Genomic DNA, 15,484 nt, shown 5'->3' on the forward strand with positions numbered 1-15,484 from the left:
TTTTGGGAGTTTAGAGTCAGGCTTATTCTCATTGAATGAACTGAACTGAACTGAGCTGAATATTTCATAAGAGAAGGAAATTAGGAGCTGAACTGAATTTCAACGTATGAAAACAGACCCTAATTTACTGTAAGATGAATTATGTTTCGTGAATGTAACTTGCCTCTTAAAACAAAATGTAAGGGTATTGAGACTATTGAGTTAATGAGAGTGAAGGATAGCTCAAGTGATAAGAGCTTCCCTCCCGGTTCCAGGAGATCATAGGATCGATTCTCACCCCCGCCCTAACAGCTCTCTAAACACACGCAAAAAAAAAAAAAAAAAAAAAAAAAAAAAAAAAAAAATTGTAGTCCACCTAGTGAAAAGTAAAACACTGTTCTGAACGAATTTATGGGCTTCTTTCTTCTAACCTTGGCAGAACTTAACTTAAATGACTGACATGGATTTTATTTATTTATTTTTTTTTTCATCCCATGTGTTTATTTGGGTCTTAAATTAAAAATTTGCACAGTCCAATATAATTCCCACCTGACTGTTTGAAATGATTCCATAACATTTTTGTCCCAACAGTTCAAAAATGTCATAGCAGGTGAGTTATTTCTTTCCTCCTGATGTTTACATTCACCACACCAGCTCCGCTTCAATCTCCATATAGCCTGCTTCTCACACAATGTGCATGTTATCCCTCGTTGCTATGTTACTCGGACTCTTTCATTTACCTCACGTGTCCGTGTCGACACGACTCGTGTCGGACACCGACACCGACACTTGGACACTTCATTTTTAACTAAAAACACAATTTTTTTCAAGAAAATGGGCGAGTCCGATACTTGGACACCCGTGTCTAATTGGACACTTCATCTGAGTCCAAGTAACATAGCCTCGTTGCGAACATCCATAACTTAAGCCACAAAGTCGCCTTTTATGGTCATTGCGAACATCCATGACTTTAGCCACAAATTCGCCTGTTATGGTGCAACATGCTGAAGCCGAGGTATTCAACTTTGAAGATGGATAAAAAGCATGTTACAAGGTTCAATGAAAATGACCTTGACATGAGTGAGCTTTTGGAGAAGATAACCACAGATAAGAAAAGAATTGTTACTGCAGAAATTGCAACTGGTGCATTTGATGACTTGATTTAGATGGAAAGAGAAGGTGTGATGATGCTATTCCATGTTAAGGGTTGTGTGGTTCGGATTTCCCTGCTACTGGTACACGAGGACTTTAACCATGTCAAAATAGAAAGTTTAATGCTGTGAGAATTGATACAAGTACATCCACGAAATAAAAGTAAGTATTACAGGAGGCCATAGCCCCATAGTAGATTTAAACACAAGGCAGCGCTCACTCCGCCTACTGTAGCCTGCTGTAGAGAAGACCAGGGTTAAAGTGTAACAGTTGGTACTAAAATATCTATGAAAAATACGGGGAAAAAAAAAAAAAAAAACAGATAATGAATATGCAGAAATATATAATTTAATATTCTCGTGAGAAACACTGCCGCAATTATTTTCCTAGTACATGAAAAAGCCTGAGTCCCTCCTACATTCCGTAGCAATTACTCAACAAAACTGAAATAGCTCTATAGCCTATGCTACCAAGTCTAAAGTTACATACTCTGTAAGAAATATTGAAACATTCACACTTGACGATTCTACAGAATAATAATCTCTCTGTAGTGTGTATAGAAATACTATTGGCTTGTAAATAACACAATTGGTAATTGGTTCAACTAAAGCTGCACTAAGCTGTTGTAATACCTGTATGGCTGTCTGATTTTGGCATGTTTCCATCAACTGCAAAGTTTCAAGTGGCCCCAGGCAGAGCCAAACGAATTCCATCTATTTCAGGCTTTGCTTCGATTTGGCAACCCAAACGAGACCTAGACAAGAAATCATTGAGATCAAGAACCAGGAGAGGCAACTCGAGTAAATGAACAAAGTAGATAAACTCACGTTTCTGTAAGCCCAAAGGCAAGGTCCAACATGTCATTTTCTTCGTCAGTTGGGTCCAGCAGTTTGTTGTAGTAATCCACATCCTGCCATGCAAAGCAAGCAAATGTTTAGACATGGGGACAGATGAGGTAACTATAACTCTAAGGATGATATTGACTGATTTACCATCACGATAAGGTGACATGTAGAACACGCACAGGATCCTTCACATGCTCCTATGAAAAATAAGTTGTTGAGTTACTTGAGTACAAACAAAGTTCGAGGGAACATTTAGCAGAACACAACTTGATTACCAACAACCAAGATAGCCATTATAAAGCAGCACTGGGAAATAAAACAGGTGTTCATAATTTCATGATTGGACAAACCACTGATCTTGCCCAAAGAGAAAAAGGTCCAGAAAGGGGTTTCAGAATGAGTTGAATGATTACCTTCTAGCTCAATGTCATTTGAAAGAGCAGCTTCTAGCATACTTGTGCCAACAGGAACCTTTGCGTGTTTCTGTGTTCCATCCGTTTCAACAAAGGTTACACTTATTCTGTAGTGTTACAAGAACAGTAGACAATAGAGTAAAGGGATGCAGGTGGAGAGGCTGGTAGGTTACATGATAAATTAAACAACAGACTAATCAAGGACAAACCACCTAAATTTGTGCCTGCCTATGCTATTGCTAAGTGCTAACAATGGATTCTTGTGAAACTACATTTTTTGGTTTAACAAAATAATGGTATTCTGATCAATGTTTAGATAGAAATTATATGTGCAGAGAAAACAGCAGGGATGCTTACGTTTGCTCAACTTCATTTTTATCATTGCAAGAGTCAGTAGCAGTATTACAAAGATATCGATGCACCTGCAAAAAAAAAAAAACAGTAATGCATATGAGAATATGACAGTAGAAACAATACTAAAGACTACCCTTATGATTCATCAACTGCCCAAATAGCAGTATCAGCTCATTCTAAGCAAACAGCCAACTAAGAATGTCCTGCATAGGGCTAGGTCATGTCTAAAGCATAATCATCAAGTAATTGCTACCAACAGATAGGTAAATGAAGCTTTCCTGCTTATATTAGATTGCAGTGAATTCAAAAACCTTAATATTAGGGTTACATTAGCAAGAGAAGCCTTTAAACATAAAGCCAACATAACCATGAACCATAGGAAAAATCAGCCTTTGCTATAGGTTAAAGGATAGAGGATCAAAGTATGAGTTCAGTAATACAATAACCACAAAGCCAGCAATGAATACCAGACTAGTGCATATCATTGCGGGTATCTATTTAAATAATCAAATAAATCCAAATTATGATTAAGTGATACCTGGGGAGGAAGCTGAAGCAAAGTCTGTACCCGGGAAGAAGAAACATTTAAATATGGAGCCTTTGGCATGCAAACAAATTTGCCTACCAGAATAAAGAAATTGGAATATAAAGTTAGGAAAAGAAAAAAAAAAAACCCTCTGCACCTTTTCATTAAAAACCCATGGTACTTTTACCCAGAAGCATAAGTTGTCATGAACACGAATTAAAACCTTATGATTGCTTATTGTGAAACCATACAAATAGTTTTATGAGACTTAATACTTTATTCATTGAACCACCAGAGCCCTTTCTTTCTAATTCTAAGTATTCAGCAAAATTACAAAAAAAAAAAAAAATGACTAATAAGAACAATTCATGAAAGCTTAAAAGAATTGCAGTTATTTTGATTTGCAATTACCCACCCTAGCTGTGGGGAAATGCAGAAAGCATCAGCTACCGAGGTATACCATAAGAGACCTCTTTGCCACCTACTAGGGCCACAAGTATAGGATACAATTCTACCAAATCCGTTTCCCTTTGTTTATTTTATCACATTTAATTGACATTTTTGCTGAATGTTTAGAATTGCAACTGTTGAGCATACTTTTATTATTAAGTTGTGCTAGTTTACCCAAAATCAAAGTACAGGTAAAAAAATCACTATGTTCGTATACTCAACTATTCAAAGCCCGTCCAATGAATAATTTAGGTTACTCTCAATTTCCCAGCTCTCAGTACCACAGTTCAATCTCATACAAACCTGAGCATCAACTTGCTAAGGTTTTTGTTACGCTAGTATGATTAAGACAGCTATTACCTACAATGTATCAATCTACACGCAATATAGCTGTAGTAATAACTTCTAAAATAATGCTCACAGCCTCACAGTCTATACAAGTGACTACTAACTTGTCATAGCAAAATTCTTTACCACGGAAAAAAATAGCCCCCATATCAACCTTCAAGTGAATGCCCCTAAAATTTTTATTACCCTATTAGACCTCCTACCAATGTATGAGAAAGCTCAAGTCGATTCAGAATTTTTCGTGCGCCTTGACTAAGTGAGGCACATATAATAAACAATAAAAAAGATCTGTAAAAAACTGTGATGTGCAGTGTGCCTCTATGAACCTCAGTTGTGCTTAATCAAAATCACTTTGCCTATACCTCAAAAAAGGGAATGACCCCTAACGCCCTGCACCTCAACTGCTCAAACACTGCATCCTACTGAAAATCTTATCTCAAAAGGAATATATCATTTTAGGCTTTTAGCTGAATGATGGAAACATAACTTATCACAATAAGCACATAAAAGCCCCGTATCACATTTTAGAAGTACAGATAATAAATAGTGCAATCTATCTAAACAAACATGAAAGTGATACAAAGAGTTAACAAACACCAAACAACCAACCATTTTAAGTAAGAAAATTTAATAGCAAGGAAATTTGAATATTCAAAAACAAACCTTGGGTTAATCTTTTAACTGCCTGAGCTCCAAGACCAGAAATTCTAGAAATCCACATATCTTAGCGAGTTTAGAGACTATATACTCACAACCTGAAATTCAAACAGAAAATAACTCGTCAAAGATGGAAAATATAGTAAATTTGTCAAAAGAGAATAAAAGCAAATACTTCAAGGATACAAAAGCAGCAACAATTGGGCAGTTCGCATTGAACAAAATCTAGATTTCAATACAAATAACGGGGTTAATTATGAACAGCATAAACCCAATCCGAATGCTAATTGTTAATAGAGAGATTAAAAATTGAATACACCTAATCCGAATGTTAATTGTTAACAGGATCATCACAAGAACATGTTTTCAGATAATAATAGGTAACATCATTGCAAAATGGCTGAGACCTCCATCCTAAACCATTGCTGCCCAAAATCAAAGCATTTACTCTGAACTCAAGCTAGCAATTAGACTAATACATTCGGAATTCCATTTATTAATTATTTTTCAATTGAAAGAAAAACCGCAAATCGACAAAAGCACATAAACAATCTGAAGTTCTGAACAATCCATTGATTATGTGAAAAAAACTAAAGAATCAAAAATTATGATAAATTAGCGCCTATGATAAAATTATAAATTAGGGTAACATCCATTGCACAAATTGTCAGCTACGATCAATAACAATAGTAATCGAATTAAAAAACAAAATTTGAGGAATGTGATGAATTGAATTAATGTACATGAGAAGATGTTGAATGGAGAAACAAAGATTTGATAGTTTCACGAGGTATTTACTGCCGCAGTGTAGTGGTGGGCAGTGGGGCTGGCAGGGTTTGTTGCCGGGGAGAGAGAGTTCGAATGAGCAAAACTCTATAATGTCTAATGTCTAATGTCTAACTTGTCTGGTTTGGTAAAACTAAAAAAATGCCTCTATAATGGGCAAAACTCTATTGTTCATGGATCGGATGGTGTCAAATTGAGTAGCATGAGTTTTTAACTCTCACACTCTAATCTAATCTAATCTAATTTACAAATATAATTAAAGAAATAACCGCTGACATCATCATTTACAAGTGTGAGATGAAATTAAAAACTGAAATGAACTGAATATTTTATGGGAGATGAAATTACAAACTGAAATGAACAGAATATTTTATGAAGAGAACAGGCCTTAAATATGTATATTTAATATTTTTTTTTTTTAATTCATGTAACATATATCTTAATATGTACTCCGTAGTTTTAATGTCATCCGCAATTACTGTAATAACTCGAGGCATTGCCCGACCAAAAAACTAGTTCAAAATAAAATGATCGAAGATTGTTAAAAAAAAAGGGGGGGTGGGGGGGGGGGGGGGGGGGGGGAGAGAGAGAGAGAAAATGGAATAAAAAAAAAAACAAATGAGGAAAAAAAACACATTAAAGGATTACGAGTATATTTTAATTTGTTTGGTTCAATTAGGAAATAAGTCACTTAAAGTCTCCTAAATAAGTGGGATTCAGTAATTGTTGCTCAACCCCTCTAACAAGTCATTTAAAAGTTTATATAGTGATTTTCGGGTCAATTATTATTTTTATTATTTTAAAATAAGCAAAAAAAAAAAAAAAAAAAAAAAAAAAAAGGTGTACACCATGTATACATAAAAGGTGTAGCATAACATAACAGAATTTTGTTAGAATCTTTGCTAACTTGTCACTTGGCACACGGATTGCTGACTCTAACAAATGTTGTGGTCATCAGTTGATCATGTGTAGCAGGTTCAACATATCCCTCAATAAGTTCAGTTCAGTTTAGTAAATCAGAACAGGCCCTTAGTGTATAATTCAGATTATACAACAGGCCACTAGGAAAACTATTAGCTTTGCAAGACCGCAATAGGTTTGTGAATAAGTGATTGTCCAACACGTCCCGTTTTGCATGCCAAGAATAACACCTAACATAGTACATCATTAGTAAGTAATAATGCATTATGTTTTACCCAATTAATCATCTACATATCCTATTGTATCTCTTTGTTATGGGTGATCCTAGTTTTTCTCTGTTTGTCCTTTTATAACACAGCTAGTAACAATTTTAAATTTCAATATCTTTTTATTAAAAAAAATATAATAAATGATAGCTTTGTAATTACAATTGAAATCAAATTCAACAAAAATAATCAGCCATGCCTTATATTGTCTCTGTAATACCAAGATAATATAATTCCCTAAATCTGCAGCATAATTGTTGTTTGATTATAATCTTATTTATAAGATAAAACTAATCTTCATTACCATTTTTTTAGTGGAATACGATATACAGAGTAATACCAAAGAATATAATATGACGAATAGTGAGATATAGGATAAAGATACATTACCAAACATTCAGTTAAGGTACCACCTATTATAACGTCATTAAAACCGATCAGTCTCAATGAAGTTCTCTCTATCTTCATTTTTCTCTCTCTTCTCTCTGCTTTTACTTACCAGGTAAATATTCAAACTATTTTTTTATTTTATTTTATTTTTTTTATAATTTTTTTTAGTTTGTTTTATTTTCTGAGTCTATTGTGTTGCTTGAAGTTGCTTGAAGTTGCTATCAATCTTTCTGCTTTATACAATAATCGTGTTTAGTTGGTATAGTCTCGTGGCTTGTGCCCGTGACTTGTAGTCCAATCTCGTCATCATCAGTGCCTTGTGTGCTTCAGAAACATTTTATTTCTCTTTCAGTGTTAAATCTGTATGTATGTTAATGTTTTTTTTTCTTTAAATCTGTTAATGTAAGTCCAAGAATTGAGAATTTGATGAGGAAAAAATAGTTTGGGCATCCCTTAATTTTAGGTTTATTAAAATGTTAACCTGTTGTGTTTTAGTACAATAAAGGTGTTGTAATTTAGCACCACTTTAGTTTTAAGTAGAAAATTTGATGATTTAGAGCGGCTAAATTTGACAGAAAGTGTATAATTTCTGAAGTGGGATTATCGTTTGTGCATAGTTCTTTTGTGCTAATTTTTTTTAATTGAAGTTGGATGTGTTTGTTGTCAATTGGTTCATAAATTACAGTATGTGGGATGTTAATTTGTCCCAACATCTTATAATAGAAATGGGTTCATACAATTTTGGGAAAGGTTTGGGAAGGTGTAGATGTGGTTTAAGAGACAATTGTGAAATAAGTATATACATAAAAGTCGGTTTTCACGGTTATTATCATGTTGCTTAGCTCTAGGATGCTACTAATTTTTGTTAAAGAAGCTTTAATTTAAGGTAAATGATACATTTTGAAAATTGGGGTTTGAGACTTTTAGAGCAGTGTTAAGTCAAGCATGTTAAATTGCATTGAAAGAAGATAGTAAGATGCTGTTAGTTCAAGGGATTATATTGTATTGTTGTTAACATGTGGTGAGCTAACATTAATGTTGCGTTAACAGGGTAACATCTAAAGGCTTAAGCCATGCACATCCAAAACATGCTGTGACACCACCAAGGGGATGGAATTCGTATGACTCCTTTTGTTGGACAATATCTGAAGAAGAATTTCTAAAAAATGCAGAACTTGTTGCTAAACGGCTTCGTGCTCATGGATATGAGGTCTGTGTTGTGATAGATTTGATTTTTACAGTATTTGCTCCTCTCATTTATGATTTCTACCATTCTGTAATGACATTTTACCTAGAACTGACAATCTTTAATTTCCTAATTTCCTTGCAGTATGTCGTGGTTGATTACCTCTGGTATAGAAAAAAGGTACCTGGAGCTTATACAGATTCTTCAGGATTCGATGTCATCGATGAATGGGGAAGAATGGTTCCTGACCCTGATAGGTGGCCTTCATCCAAGGGTGGGAAAGGATTCACCGAAGTGGCCAAAAAAGTGCATAAAATGGGGTTGAAATTCGGAATTCATGTTATGAGAGGAATAAGCACACAGGCAGTAGATGCTAACACACCTATCTTAGACACCAGTAAGGTATTGTTTTCAATACTGAGACTCATTTGTTAGTTGTTCCATTGATATCAAGTTCTCTTAAGGACTGAGCAAAAGAAGTTATTTTTTGCCTGTAACATGGTTTAGTTAATCTTGGACCATTTAAGGCATAATTACAGTATGAACACTATAAACTATGGATTGTTTTGTTTTTCCTATTTTTAATCTTGGTTCCCCTCTTCAGGGAGCTGCTTATATTGAGAATGGAAGAAAATGGACTGCAAGTGATATAGGGATGAAAGAAAAGAAATGTGTGTGGATGTCACATGGGTTTATGAGTGTGAATACAAATTTGGGAGCAGGAAAAGCTTTTTTACGATCTCTTTATGAACAATATGCTGAATGGGGAGTTGATTTTGGTAATTTTATGGCTGCTTACTAAACTTCTCGTACAAAGTTTCATCATGCTCTACATTTTAATACCTTTGTTCAGATCAGATTATTTTAGTATTGTCTTACAAAATGTGTGACGTGATCATTCCAATTCGTCAGTACTGGAAAATATATCTAATGCTTACTACTGCATCTCGTTTTGATTTCTTTGAATGTTATTATTTTTTTTTAACTCAATAAGAGCAATAGATAAATATCTGACATTCTGACATGCTTCTGCAAGTGAGATATAATGTTTTCTCTCTTTAAGTTTTTGTCACAAGTCTAGAATGTGTATTTATAAAGTACAAACTTATATCAATCTCGAGGTCACATAATGCATTAGGTTGTTTAGTCTTATGTTAATGCCCATTATTTTGCTTACATATTATTCTTGTCTTGATCACAGTGAAGAATGATTGTGTTTTCGGGGATGATTTGGATATAAAAGAAATTAGCTATGTATCAGAGGTATCGAGATTATAAAACTCTGCTAATTCATAGAACCTACTCTATATCTGTTAGACCTTTTACTAGAATATGTTTGACTCTGTGTAGGTTCTTAGGAAACTTTCACGCCCAATTCTATATTCTATATCCCCTGGTACAAGTGTCACACCTGCTATGGCCAAGGAAATTAGTGGATTAGTAAATATGTACAGAATAACCGGAGATGATTGGGACACATGGGGAGATGTGGCTGCACACTTCAACGTAACAAGGTGAATTGGGTTCTTACTGTCATGTTCATCTATGTGCATATCTTCTGGTGGATCTAGTGTCTTTTCTTCTTTCAATTTGGCTACTTTCCTTTACTAATATTATTACTCCTTTCTATTTCCTCTTTTTCAGAGATTTTGCAGCTGCGAAGATGATAGGATCCAGTGGTCTGTTGGGGTTGTCATGGCCGGACTCAGATATGCTGCCACTGGGGTGGCTCACTGATCCAGGTATGTAATCACACTCACAAATACCCTCCTGTACTTTATAAAGGCCTGATTTGACTTGAATGGTAAAACCTTACTAGCTTAAACCATAAAATTTGAATTAAGTTATTAAGTGACTTGAAAATTATTATTTTAGATTTATCATAAGACATTTTTTTTTATTGATGTACAATGATACGATATTATGGTCAATTTATAGCTTGACTACAAAAGTTTATTGGGATGTTGTTTTTTTTTTTTGCTGAGTATTTAATTTAGAAGAAATTTTATAAGAGAACTTTTATATACTTAGCAAGTCTTGCTTCTGAAGAAGTGCAATATGATTGTAAAACCTATCCTGCGTGAGATTTTAATCTTCAAGGGCCATTACATAAGAACTATATTCACTTCAACTTGGCATGGGAGTTTCTGGTTTGTCAGGAATTAGCTAATAGATTTATTAATGCTAGATCTTTTGGTGGTGCAATCATGGAACTAAAAGGATTTTATTTCAACTAGTTCATATGCATGAATCTTGTTCAATTTTGTTTTATGGAAACATTAAAAGGATTTTAATTTGATTATATTTTATTGTTTAGCTAAATATTAACTTAAATAATTAAACCAAATAGGTTCTAATGAAGGCCCACACAGGAATTGCAAGCTAAATTTCAATGAGCAGAAGACTCAGGTGGGTAAAGTTTGTACGAATGAAATGTGATTCTTTACATTACCGTCTTTGTACCTTGATTTTGTTAACTATTTGGGTTGTGAAACTTATTATCAGATAACTTTGTGGGCTATGGCCAAGTCTCCACTTATGTTTGGAGGAGATATGCGAAAACTTGATGACACCACGTATAATCTCATCACTAATCCTACCATTCTGGAAATCAATGCTTTTAGTTCACATAACCAGGAGGTTTGATTTTCTTCACACTAAACTTAAGCACTAATTTGTCAAATTCAACCTAATGAGCTGATATTTTGTGGGGTTTTTTCCTTTTACAGTTTCCTTTCATTACGAGCTCTGATTCTACCAAAAGTGACCCCTCATCTCATTCAACACATAAGGAAAACATTCAAAGTTATCACACAAGTTCGTTGGCTCTTGAGAGTTGCAAGGAACCCAAAGCAAAAGGCTGGTTAATTAAATCTGTTGACCACGGTCTTGACCAAGTTTGCTGGAAAGATAATTATGAAATCAATGAGGCGCCCTTCTGCGCATACAAAAGAAAAGCACAAGTTACATCGTAACTAATCTAGTTCCTTTAATATAACCTTCAAATTTTCTTATTGTTAGCTTTATGCTTTTCTGATCCTAATGAAATGGTTCTTTAGAGATGAAGAGCATTATGGAACACAATATGATGGAAAAACTTATCTATTAGAAACGTCCGAGACAAAACTGTGTATTGAGGCTTCTTCTAGACAAAAACTTACTTCACAAGAGTTCAAGAGGGGGTCTTCATCTCCATGCAAAAGGGATTCCAATCAGGTAGTTTTTGATTTAAAATGCAGTATATAGATGCTAAAATACTCTAAAGGATGTATCTAGCATCCCATTTGGTAGGAAATAATTTGCAGAAATGGTAATATACTTGTATGTAATTTTGTGAGATATGTTATGTGCCAATGTTCATGGTGATGCAACTCCATTTCCCATCACGTGTTTTTCTTCATAATTTTTTATGGTAAGGGTGAAGGCAAAGTATTACCATAGACATTGGCATGGGAATTTTCTCACACCACTATTTATTACAAATAAACGGGCCATGAGCAGTGGTCCTTTTAAGGAGCCATACTCGAAGGTGAGATTCAGGGTGCAAGTCCGTAGAAACATTCTTGCCCATGTTGGGCAGGTAAATAGGTAGTTATGTACTTATGTCAGTGTGTTGCGCAAATCAAAGGTAGTTTATGATGTTGAGACTCGGCTAATGCATGTTGTCCAAAGTTTTATTAGATGACTATCTATGAGTACTGATATACAGTGGTAAATCTATACTAGAGGAACTTTTCCTATCAAGGGCTAATGCAGCTAAATTTTCAGATGTGGGAATTAAATATGAATGGCACCCTTGCGAACAGTTATTCTGGTTTATGTGCAACTGTAAAGACGGTGAAAGGTAGTATTTTGAAGTTTTTTTTTTTTTTTTTTTTTTTTGTTTTTTTTTTTGGTGTACTTTAAAAATTAGATTAATTTAAATGTGCTCTTTATTTTTTCTTTATTTTTTTTTTTTTTGTCCTTTAGCTAACGCTATCCCCAAAGGAATTCGCTCTTGGGTTGCTACTGGAAGAAAAGGTTTGATTTAATTTCTATACTTAACATCAGTGCATATTGTGCAAAATTTAAGCACTACATATCCAATTATGTACTCTAAATTGGCTTTCAGATGTATTTATGTTTTATAATGTTATCTATATTTTCAGGAGAAGTGTATCTCGCCTTTTTCAATCTAAACGAAGGGAAGACAAAAATAACAACGCACTTGTCAAATTTAGCAAAGGTACTTCCTGGTGTGAAATTCAAAGATTTATCCAAATGCGGAGAAGTTTGGAGCAGGAAAGACTGTCATATAAGAAAAGGGTCAATTTACATGCACGTAGAAGGACATGGAGCAGCATTATTTGTTCTGGCAAACAACAATGAATTAATCAAAGTAATTAGCATTGGTTATACAGTTATGGTTATCTCCAATTTTATAGTGCTTATTCCCTTGAACTTTTTTGTGGGAATCGGAATGTTTATATATGGCTAAATTCCTTTTTTTTTTTTTTTTTTTTTTGACAGATGAATGGCTAATTTGAAAGTATGAGAAAAAGGTCTGTGGGGAGGAATGGAGAGCACCCCTTGATCTTCTTACTTCTTACTCTGGAAGATGGTTCAAAATTATGGGTGTTACAAGGCAATAAAGATTTTCATGGTGTTCATAATCTTATTTTTGCATCCAACCCAAAGGGCAGACATAAAATCTTTTACACAATGTTATGACAATTAGTATTCTGCGACTGCTGGTTTCTCTCCTTTACTCCTCTTAGTCTACTTATCTGGAAGTTTTGTGGCTGAATGTATTAAACGTGTGCAGAATAGTATAGAGGGAAAATAGCACCAGACTAGGGAAATAAATGGGGAAAAATAGAAAATACTTTCACTTGGTTTCAGATTCAGAATAACAGGTTGGGACAAATCCATTGAGGAAAAAGTAATAAAAATAATCTAAACTATTGGCCATCTTCTCATTTTAATCCAAACTATATATGCTTTCATTTAGAATTAACCAACTAACCAAAGTATATGGGTAGTTTGCTCATACTAGTTTAAGCAAGTTAGTAACCTGCTAAATAAGTTAAATTAATATGTGGATTTCACTTTTATTTTTTTATTTATTGTATTTTACTATTTTCATGCTTTTTTTTAAAGTTTGGGTTTTCTCCATGGAATTACTATCATCAAAGAACAATTTCTCATTTATGACAATTCGTCTTCAAATTTTGTAGATTTTTATTTTTTTTTACTTCTTGAACCTAAGCGGAAAGAGTAATAGTAATAATAACAATAACAAAATCATTTCTAATAAAATGGAACCCTTTGGTTGTAAAGATAATATTATTGCATGGGTTGAATTAAATTTGCATGGCAAATTGGTAGTATTTATAGTAGTGTATATGACGGTTTACTTGCTCCACCGACTTACTACATTCTACACCTAATTTTCTAGCTTTCTCTAGATTTCTCTTTACTTTCTTACATAAATTAGAGTTTTCAAGATACTAGTCTATTCTAGAATAATCTAGTTAATTGTAGATATTACTTACCTTTTTCTAGATTACATTTTTTTAACATTGTAGTATACGATAAAGTTCGTACGGAACCTGAATTCCAATCTATTGGGTTAGCCAGAGTCCTTACTTATCTTTTATTAAATCAGATTTAATCCTTATAAAACACTTATTCTATCCGACGTAGAATTGTTTATCTTTTCAAAATAAATAATAATTATAATTATCAATCCTAATCCCTTTAGAATTCAAAACAACTATCTAGATAATTCTAGAAGATTGAGATAAATTCTAATGACTTTAGGAATACAATTATAATTAATGGACCCTCCACATGATAATTGGACCGTGCATAAAACCTGATTTGGGTCCAGTTTAGTATTTTGGTCATAACTTTCTTGATATAACTCGAATTTGGGCTATAATATATTGTTGGAAAGCTATTTTTAAGCCCTATCTAACTAAACAATTATTGGACCCATATCATGGACCAAAATAAACTGCATTTGACGTTTTTCATAAACAGGATACGAAATGAAAGATTTTCGAAATAAGAAATGAATTATTTTTATTAAAACGTTTTAGAAAACAGGAGAATTTACGACTCTTCAACATTTCACCTCGCTCAATATTCAATTACCTAAAAAGTACTTATCACTGGGTTTGGTTTTTGGAGAGTCAGAATCAGGTGTCTACAATTTGGAACATTGAAAGAGAATTTTTATTATGGTTCATATAAATTTTTATTGATGCTATAAGCATGAGGAAAGAGCTATTTGTGTCTAAGGAACCGAGGTTTAAATTACATTTTGGTGCCTAAGTGCACGTAAGGTGTTTCCAACACCGAGGGATATGATTTGTGGTGCATTATGCGTTTAAGGTGTCTTTGACACCAAGGTAGATTAAAAAAAGTTCAAAATTAAAGATTATCTGGTCACTAATCATTCAAGAATTAAATTACTTGGTTGCTTGAATGGTATTGATTATTGTTATTGCTTTGGTTTGTGAGTCATCACCAAGTCAAATACACATGTAAATAACGTAAAGTGAAAGAGGTTACGCACCAAAAATCTTGGAGCGTATATACCTTGAGTATGAATATATGGTTGGGCAAGGCAGAAGGAAGAAAATAAGTCTTCGCCTGAAGGGTGCCCGATCGGGCACGAGCGAACTCTTTCTCACCAAAAGGCGGGCCCGGCTGGGCAAAGTCCGCGTGTTTCTGAAGGGGATTTTGACATTTTTATAGCTTTTTTTACTTAGGATGGTTTTTTTTTTTGAATAGTTAATTAGGATGGTTTAGCTTAAGTATAACTACGTAAGTTAGAAACAATTACCTCTTCTCATTAGTTAATTTCTCAGATTTTAGTTTTAAGCTTTGGATTATTACTCTTGTTCTCTCTCTACACTTTTGGTTTATGCAATTCATTATTTTAGATTACTTTGGTAACAATTTCTTTCCCTTTTATTTTCAGTGATTTAATTGCTTTGATTAATCATGTCTTGTTTATTTGCTTTGCTTAGTTTAGATTTTAATATGTGTGATTAGATTTATTTCTAGAGTTGTGGGGATCCATAAATAATATGAAGGGGTGAATTATTATCGTTGATTTTCAATTCTTTGATTAATTTAATGCTATGCAATTAGATTAGGATAAAATAAATTAATTAAATACAAAATATTATCTTTTGATATTAGGAATTTTATATAATATT

General features: G+C 33.7%; 2 protein-coding genes across 6 annotated transcripts; one reads left to right on the top strand and one right to left on the bottom strand.

The window, feature by feature from the left end:
* Positions 1 to 1,054: 1,054 nt before the first annotated feature.
* On the bottom strand, positions 1,055 to 5,603 carry LOC145626492 (uncharacterized). 3 transcript variants are annotated; one of them, XM_081678926.1, is made up of 9 exons: positions 5,468 to 5,603; positions 4,731 to 4,822; positions 3,282 to 3,364; positions 2,747 to 2,811; positions 2,390 to 2,496; positions 2,124 to 2,173; positions 1,959 to 2,041; positions 1,764 to 1,885; positions 1,055 to 1,366 (listed from the first exon to the last, which is right to left on the bottom strand). In XM_081678926.1, exons 2-8 carry the CDS (start codon positions 4,786 to 4,788, stop codon positions 1,810 to 1,812), a joined length of 522 nt encoding a protein of 173 aa, XP_081535052.1. In that variant the 5' UTR covers positions 4,789 to 4,822; positions 5,468 to 5,603; the 3' UTR covers positions 1,055 to 1,366; positions 1,764 to 1,809. The 3 variants fall into 3 exon arrangements, with proteins under 3 accessions (XP_081535052.1, XP_081535051.1, XP_081535050.1); XM_081678925.1 differs by having other exon boundaries at positions 1,055 to 1,369; XM_081678924.1 differs by lacking the exon at positions 1,055 to 1,366 and having other exon boundaries at positions 1,441 to 1,885.
* Positions 5,604 to 7,063: 1,460 nt separating this feature from the next.
* Positions 7,064 to 13,000, top strand: LOC145626493 (uncharacterized). Of its 3 annotated transcripts, none has more exons than XM_081678928.1 (15): positions 7,064 to 7,199; positions 8,138 to 8,297; positions 8,418 to 8,675; positions 8,878 to 9,052; positions 9,475 to 9,536; positions 9,624 to 9,787; positions 9,918 to 10,015; positions 10,624 to 10,682; positions 10,779 to 10,913; positions 11,003 to 11,244; positions 11,333 to 11,489; positions 12,042 to 12,117; positions 12,243 to 12,293; positions 12,422 to 12,672; positions 12,783 to 13,000. In XM_081678928.1, the coding sequence occupies exons 1-15, from the start codon at positions 7,144 to 7,146 to the stop codon at positions 12,792 to 12,794; spliced, it is 1,956 nt and encodes a 651-aa protein (XP_081535054.1). In that variant the 5' UTR covers positions 7,064 to 7,143; the 3' UTR covers positions 12,795 to 13,000. The 3 variants fall into 3 exon arrangements, with proteins under 3 accessions (XP_081535054.1, XP_081535055.1, XP_081535053.1); XM_081678929.1 differs by having other exon boundaries at positions 12,422 to 12,651; XM_081678927.1 differs by lacking the exon at positions 12,783 to 13,000 and having other exon boundaries at positions 12,422 to 12,771.
* The last annotated feature ends 2,484 nt before the right edge of the window (positions 13,001 to 15,484 follow it).

Source organism: Chenopodium album, chromosome 4 (genome assembly GCF_948465745.1).
Source record: "Chenopodium album chromosome 4, dcCheAlbu1.1, whole genome shotgun sequence".
Taxonomy (NCBI): Eukaryota; Viridiplantae; Streptophyta; class Magnoliopsida; order Caryophyllales; family Amaranthaceae; genus Chenopodium; species Chenopodium album.

Excerpts from the sequence above, each read along its gene's own strand:
- LOC145626492 (XM_081678926.1), bottom strand. The coding sequence starts at position 4,788 with ATGTGGATTTCTAGAATTTCTGGTCTTGGAGCTCAGGCAGTTAAAAGA. Across the intron at positions 2,812-3,281 it reads TGCTTCAGCTTCCTCCCCAG|GTGCATCGATATCTTTGTAA; the intron begins GTATCACTTAAT and ends TTTTTTTTGCAG. Across the intron at positions 2,042-2,123 it reads CATGTCACCTTATCGTGATG|GATGTGGATTACTACAACAA; the intron begins GTAAATCAGTCA and ends TTTGCATGGCAG.
- LOC145626493 (XM_081678927.1), top strand. The coding sequence starts at position 7,144 with ATGAAGTTCTCTCTATCTTCATTTTTCTCTCTCTTCTCTCTGCTTTTA. Across the intron at positions 10,016-10,623 it reads GGGGTGGCTCACTGATCCAG|GTTCTAATGAAGGCCCACAC; the intron begins GTATGTAATCAC and ends TAAACCAAATAG. Across the intron at positions 12,118-12,242 it reads AACTGTAAAGACGGTGAAAG|CTAACGCTATCCCCAAAGGA; the intron begins GTAGTATTTTGA and ends TTTGTCCTTTAG.